This window comes from Rhipicephalus microplus, chromosome 6, assembly GCF_043290135.1.
Source record: "Rhipicephalus microplus isolate Deutch F79 chromosome 6, USDA_Rmic, whole genome shotgun sequence".
NCBI classification, from domain to species: domain Eukaryota; kingdom Metazoa; phylum Arthropoda; class Arachnida; order Ixodida; family Ixodidae; genus Rhipicephalus; species Rhipicephalus microplus.
The window spans coordinates 66,402,662-66,409,546 of NC_134705.1; the positions used below are offsets into that span (position 1 = coordinate 66,402,662).

General features: G+C 45.0%; 1 protein-coding gene across 1 annotated transcript in view; it reads left to right on the forward strand.

The window, feature by feature from the left end:
• Positions 1 to 5,810, forward strand: part of LOC119168638 (AB hydrolase superfamily protein YfhM) — a 36,958-nt gene extending 31,148 nt beyond the window's left edge. The window contains exons 6-7 of the mRNA XM_037420033.2: positions 1,556 to 1,692; positions 5,376 to 5,810. Coding sequence (XP_037275930.2) covers positions 1,556 to 1,692; positions 5,376 to 5,794 — 556 coding nt within the window. The 3' untranslated portion in view covers positions 5,795 to 5,810. The remainder of the gene's footprint in view (positions 1 to 1,555; positions 1,693 to 5,375) is intronic.
• The last annotated feature ends 1,075 nt before the right edge of the window (positions 5,811 to 6,885 follow it).

The window sequence follows — 6,885 nt, forward strand, 5'->3', positions numbered from 1 at the left end:
ATGAGAACACACGTGACCAATTTTAACGCATGAGCGTTAGAAAAAACTGACACTGGCAGCTAGAACCCGATGAAAGAAAACACTGATTGCCAGGGTCCTTACAGGAATCGCATCCAAGCATTCTGCGTGGTAATCAAGCATACTGCCACAAGTCATGCCAGGTGGCTTTGTGGTACTGCTTTCCAAATATTTGCTAAGGTTCCTCAAACGTCAATTGCGGTTGCATCGCTGGCTACCCAATTTTATAAACATTACGTATGTATTTCGACGATACAGCCGTCACGTAGGCTGCTCGCCATATTAGTTGATTGACATGCGCTGATGTTGATCACATAGCAACGTCCAGGGCTGCCATCTTCGCGGGCACCAGTACTTCATTTCATTTTATTGCTTCTGGTGTTGCTAATACTCATGCTCCTGCTGGCATTGTTGCACAAGTGCAAACAGCACGCCATATAAACATCTGCAGCCGTACAACATATGCATGTGCGTGCATCTATTATACATATATTTAGCGTGAATTCATGAGGTGGTGTTTACTAACCAAATTATCATGGTCACCTTCCCTCGCCATGCTTCTCAATACATCGATTTTCAAGGTACGTGGGTCTGCCCCATTTTTCATTTACAGTTGCTAACGGCACTGCAACAACGCAGCTAGTTACAGATGTTTTAAAGTGATCGCCATGGTATTCACCTAAAGTAACATGTAAATTTTTGTTGAGCAGCTTATGAAACATTAGGTAGACTCTCAGCGATTTATTGCGACGTATTGTGTTATTTATTACTACATCACGAATCTGGTTTTCGGTTTTAATGCGATAGAAGGTATATGAACAATCTCGACGGCATTTCGCCGTCATCGTCATGTCCCGTTTAAAGTCTAAATTTGTAAAGTTACATAGTGCATTGTATGTTACACCCGTTGGTAATCACGTGTGAGGGGTTCGACAAATGTACCCGAAGAAGAGATCACATGAGCCAGCCCATGTCCGTCACTCGGAGGGCACATGCGGTTTAGTCCCCCCGCCTGTTAGAGTGACCATTGAATGCTCAAACAGAGAAGAAATGCCTCGCCACTGTTTAGTGTTTGATGAGCACGAACATACGTGAAGGGGTGGGGGACTTGCTCCTAGAGAAGGACTGTGAACATTGATTTTACGGGCATGGGCGCCATTGTTGGTGCGAGCGCCATCCTGTTATCTGTGCAACCATCAGCGGGCAGCTCGTATACCGTACTACGTGTGGCGCTCTCTCTCGCCGTGAAGAGGCTGTGCCGAAGTCGTCTCTGGAGCAGCCGTATCCTTTAACACGAGCGTTTTGTAGAGGTGCCTAAGATGGGATCGAAAAGAGTTAGCTCTCACGATCATTTCGTATAAAATTACAATTTGCTGCTATCGCATTAACTGCTTCACCCTTGAGGCAAGTCTGACTTTCTTGAGCCTCGACATCTCGTTATTAACCTTGACACGTCGTCATGCATTGTCCTACTGATTCACTTTCATTGCGTTCCTTTTAAATTTTGGCTGATGAAACACGTGCATCATACGTGCAGGTACATGATCCCGTTTCGCCATCCCAGAGTGCCGGAGCAGTACCTCATGATGCGAGACTTCGCCTTCTTTGACAAGGTGCACAAGGTCTTTACGGAGCGGGAAGAGTACATTCATAAGTACATGTTCTCTCAACCAGGTGGGCAGGCCGTTCGCATCTATCATTACATAACAACGCATTGTTCTCCCAATGACTATAGCAACAACTGCTGTCTTAGGTATTTCCTTGAGCCTCACGAACTCAAGAAATCATAATTTTGGTTGTTTTCATGCAATGCAAGGCATTGTCGACGAAAGCATACAGTATAGAATTCGAAAATTTTAAGTAGCTTTACACTAGCAATGCTAAGCCTGGCAGAAAAGTGCACCTCGGTGGTCTTTGTTGTTGCTTTTTACTTTTATGAGCGAAGCTCGTTGGTCCCACACCCCACTGTCACCGTAATCACTGTCGCCGTTGAAGCTTCCCGTAATACAGTTGCGGTGCCGCGCAAAAAGACAACGAAACCAACCATAAATGGGAAATATCTGCCCCAACGCTTCTCGCTGCACCCGGAGCACACCGTTTTTCTTCGTCTCTGTCCTCTCTCCTCAGACTGGTGAACCATGAATTTAAGGGTATTTATAATATACATACTGTGGAAGAAAATTTCCCTATAGGATTCATGCATCGAAACTTATAACCAATTTGGTACAGCTTTAGCGTGACGTCCCCTTGCACTTGCGACTGCATGCTGCAACAGCTCCCGGAATTTTTTCCCTGTTGTGGGGATCTCTCTTGCGTTTATGTCACATAAAGGCTGGCACACACACTCGAGTTGTTGGATCATAGCACAAAACAAAGAGAAAACAAAAAGAGGGACCACGATACACTACACACGACTCACCTGGCGCGAGAACAAGCCGGTGCTTGCGGTCGCATGCCGCACGATCATGCTCTCAGACCTTTATATGGTAAAAGGATGATGGTGCCATCTGCAAACGACCTTTCTGCGCGTAGTAAATTGCCTAAATGGTCATTGTATATTTTCTAAACGCAGATTAGGAGTTGTGGGTATAAACATCACAAAAGTTTGGTTTGTTTATTACACATAAACTTTCTTGTTTGAATTTACACTGCAATAAATTGAGTTTTCTAAGCTGCAATCTTTAGCGCTTCTTTAAGTATTGTAAGGTCCTCAATGACTACGTTACAACATGTCAGCGCTTCGGTGGTTATGACTTTTCCGATTCTACTTTTCCCTTAGGCTCTCTCTAATAATTCTATGTGGCAAACGCAAAAAAACCATTGATTCGTCCAAGGCTTGGTGTGTTTGTTGCCTGGTCTGGCTCAAGCTGCACTGCGCAAGCTGCATCCTCAGTCGCTCAGTCTTTCCTGACATCAAGCGTAGCAGGCGCTCTCTCCACCTACCAACTCGCTTTAAAGAAGGCTAGCAGTGAGATCAAGCTCATAGTCATTAGCCTTCCGTTTTGTCCTATTTCTAAAGAGCTTTGCTCGTGGGTGTATTCGAACATGGGACAACGGCTTGTGTTAGACGCAAAGCAAGGTATGGCGGGGGCTGTGTCCGCACCTGGCCATTCGTCCTTCACTCCTTCTCGCGGCGTCCACCCCCAATGCGCATGCGCTGCCCCTCCCCCTCTCTCTCTTCTAGGAATCATTTACAGTGCAGCGCTTACGACAGGTGCTGAAACAGCTGCATACTCTACTGACGGCGCCACAGTAGTTCCGCAGTACAAAACGACAGAGCTCGCACACCTAATTTTCTCCTGTGCAACGCTGCGATAAGCGCCAGCATGAACGCCAGTGCCAGTGTCAGCGTTAGCGGCGGGCTGCTCAATAATGTACATCATCTCCGGCACAAGCGAACCATGCTCCCGCTGCTTGAGATCCAAACATGGTTCTGTTTAGCGGTAGGTGGTGTAACTTTTTGTCCGTGCTTGTAGTTCTTTGTTTCCTTTTTCATAAATATATATCCCTTTCTCACTCTTACTGCCTTCGTTTCACTTTTTCCGTTCCTTTCTCTCTCTCCGTTAGTCGCTTTTTCCACCTGCTTCTCTTTCTCGATGTCATTTCCATCTTTTTGTTTCTCTCTACTTCCTACTTTATTTTCTCGCTCTGCCTTTCTTTTTACGCGTGTTTTATTTTATCTATCTTCGTATCTATTGGTTTCTTTGTTTTCGTATCAATTTGTGTTTCATCGCTTCTCTATATCAATTTCGTTCTTTATTTATCTTAGTTTTCGTGCTCTCGCCAATCCGATACATTGCCGCTCTCGCCGGATGGAATGGCGCATGTGTTCTGCGACCATAGGCAGGCAAACCTACTCATGAGTCGACTTACTCAGGCCCACGAAGACTTAGATCAAGCCGTGAGTGTGCGTCTGCATGTGTCAGTAATACTTTGTGAGTCAGGGACAAAGTGAGTTCAAAGAGCTAAATATTATTGATGAGTGCGTCTGAGTGGGCTCCACTTCTTTGATGACTACGAGCGACTTTGGTGACTATGCCTGGGAGCGAAGCAGGACATGGTGACATGGACGAACAGAGAGGGCGTAGCGCCGAAGTCGATGCGCTAATGGTGATCGTAGTACCGGTAGATGAGTGGTGGTGTTTATGCTTGCAACGGAAAGTTATTTATTCCCTCTATTTCTTATCTCCTCTATTGCCACTCCTTTTTTGCCACCTCACTTCGCTGAGTAAAGTTTTCGTTTAACAGCACAGTGTAGGTGCTCTACCTCCCGTATATTTTACGGGAGCTTCAAGTCCGGTTCTATAAAACTACTAGGTGTAACGCACTCAGTAGTGTTTCATTGTATTAGTCAACATTACATCTTGACCCGGAGCTAAAATGGTTTGAGCTGCTGACGTTTCACTGATTGTTTCAGTAATGCAAATATATTTTTGATTATTTTAGGCAGTACTGTGACAAATTGAAATTATTGCGCACAATACAACTCTCTAGTTCAATAGTTCCGTATATATGCTTCTCTTATTCTGCAAACAAAATCATTCTCGAAAACAGTGCACCATCTGTCATAGAATAACGAGACTGCATTGATAAAAAGCTGATCAGCTCGAAAAAGCTACTGGTTTCATTATCAAACAATAAGTTCATCTTAGGCAGAAAGCTGAGCTTGAGCACGGCCTGAGAAATGAGGACTTGGTTACCCATATGGTCTCAAAATTCTAGTGATTTCGAAATACTAAAGAAATGGGCCGGTCATCGCATACAAAAACGTGCCCTATCAGTCCGAACAGTCTAAAAAGCAACTTTCGCATTCTAAAAAATTCACTCCACTCTGTGTCTTTAACGCTAGCAACCGTACTCCTTCTGAGCTACTAGTCTCAGTACTCTTCACTTTTCTGTTCTTTATTCTTTCCCACCTCAGGTTGAAGAGTGCTTGTTCATTGCTCGATCTTTTTGCGGCGCTGCACTCTCTCCGTCCGTCCAATGCCTTGGAGTATATTTCAGCCTGCAGTACACGATAGGGACTTGCTCGATTCCTGCAGCACATACCCTCCCGAACGTACTTGTTCACGACGAACTGACTAACGCTACGTTGTCAAAGAAGACCTCTTCCACCCGCTCAAAGATTGTCTTCGTAAAGAGCTAACAGACATAGCCGACATACCCGAGTAGTTTTTTGCATGAGGACAGAGCTTATGAAAATAGGGGATGCGCAACAGCACCCCCACAATCCTCTCCTTCATGTAATCACTTGTTCTTGTTGTTCACTCAATCGTTTGCTCTTCGAGTATCAATTTTTGAAGTAAGTAACCTTTCTGTGTGGTTATATTTTTCGGTTGCCTTCGTTTTTTTTTCAGGTGCCTTGACAGGTGCCATAAACTACTACCGTGCCTTCAACAACGACAAGGAGCAGCTCAACAAGCTGGGGTACCGCGTGCTCAACATACCAACACTTATTTTGTGGGGGCAGAAGGATGAATTTCTCACTTCACGCGTCGGCACATATGATCGAGAATGGCTCAGTAACTCATCAATCGTGTTCTACAAACGTGCAGGACACTGGGTCTTGCGAGAGTGCTCCACCAGCGTCAATCACTATATCGTGGAGTTCGTAAAATCAAGAAAACTTTCCGCAGGCGTGCGCCGAATGAATACCTCAAACATGCTCAGCGAAAATACGTGTACGGACTCCTCAACTGTGGATGAAATGTCGCCGGCAAACGCTTTTCCATTGGTGCCACAAGGAACTGGCATTCCCGGTTTTCCTGAGGAATAAAATTCAATATATTGAATTGATTGCTTTTCCTAATTGCCAGAAGAACACACAGCGCGCTACACTGATGGACACGTACACACTCTCTTCGCCTGTGTCGGCCGATGCATGGCATACATGGAAGACTGCAAACCTCTCAATGACAGTTCTTGAACCAGTCCGAATTTCTTGGGTTCTATTATAGGATGGCCTGAAATGTATCCTTGCCCGTTGACACAGACTAATATAGTGGTTGCACGTACTTTTCTATATCGTATCGCAAGTGTTTCATATTTTTCAGTTAAAAATTGCCAGACCCCGCGTACTGTAGGAATTAATGATTTGCGAATCTCGAGTGAGGATGGTTGATATGTCACTTTAAAATAAAGACAACGTTAGGAGGTGGACTTAAGTAATGCCGTACATGACTACAATTGGCAACAACTTTTCTTGGCACTGAAGGGAAAGCTACGGAGCCAAATCACAGGCATCCTACCGCAAGTGAAGGTAGTTTCAAAGTAGCGCCCGTGTTTTCAACGTGAAATACAAATGTCCCTCCTTTATTTTCTACGTGCGGCTATTTGAGACAGGACCCAGCTCACACCAGTAAGATATTCGTATTTCTTTTAGCTGCTCTGACTTCCGTTTTTGAATGCGTGAAAAAGTCCCGCCTTTTCACGTGCCCTTCAAAGGCTAAGCGGCGTGTGCTTCTACATGTAACGCTGATGACGCGCCCCCGTCACTTTCAACAGCGTCGTGTGACACGCGCCCAAATGGAATACTTTGCGTAGTGCTACATGTGCAGAAGCTCCACTTCCGTCGCTTTCCCTTCAGTGCCAAGAAAAGTTGTCGCCGAGTATACCATGCCATGGTTATCATGTTTCGAAGTGTCATTTACATTCGCCGTCTGTTCACGTCACGTAATACCGAATTTCGTATATGTGGAGCTAACAAAACGGCCACGAGCATGCTATGAGCGTAGCATGTAGTCATGTTTGACATGACACGCATATCATTATTCTTACTTTTGACGTGTCATTTGCCCGCGTCGTCTATTGAAGTCACTGATACCAAATTTGGTATCTGTAAAGCTAGCGAAACGTCCGCGAGCACAC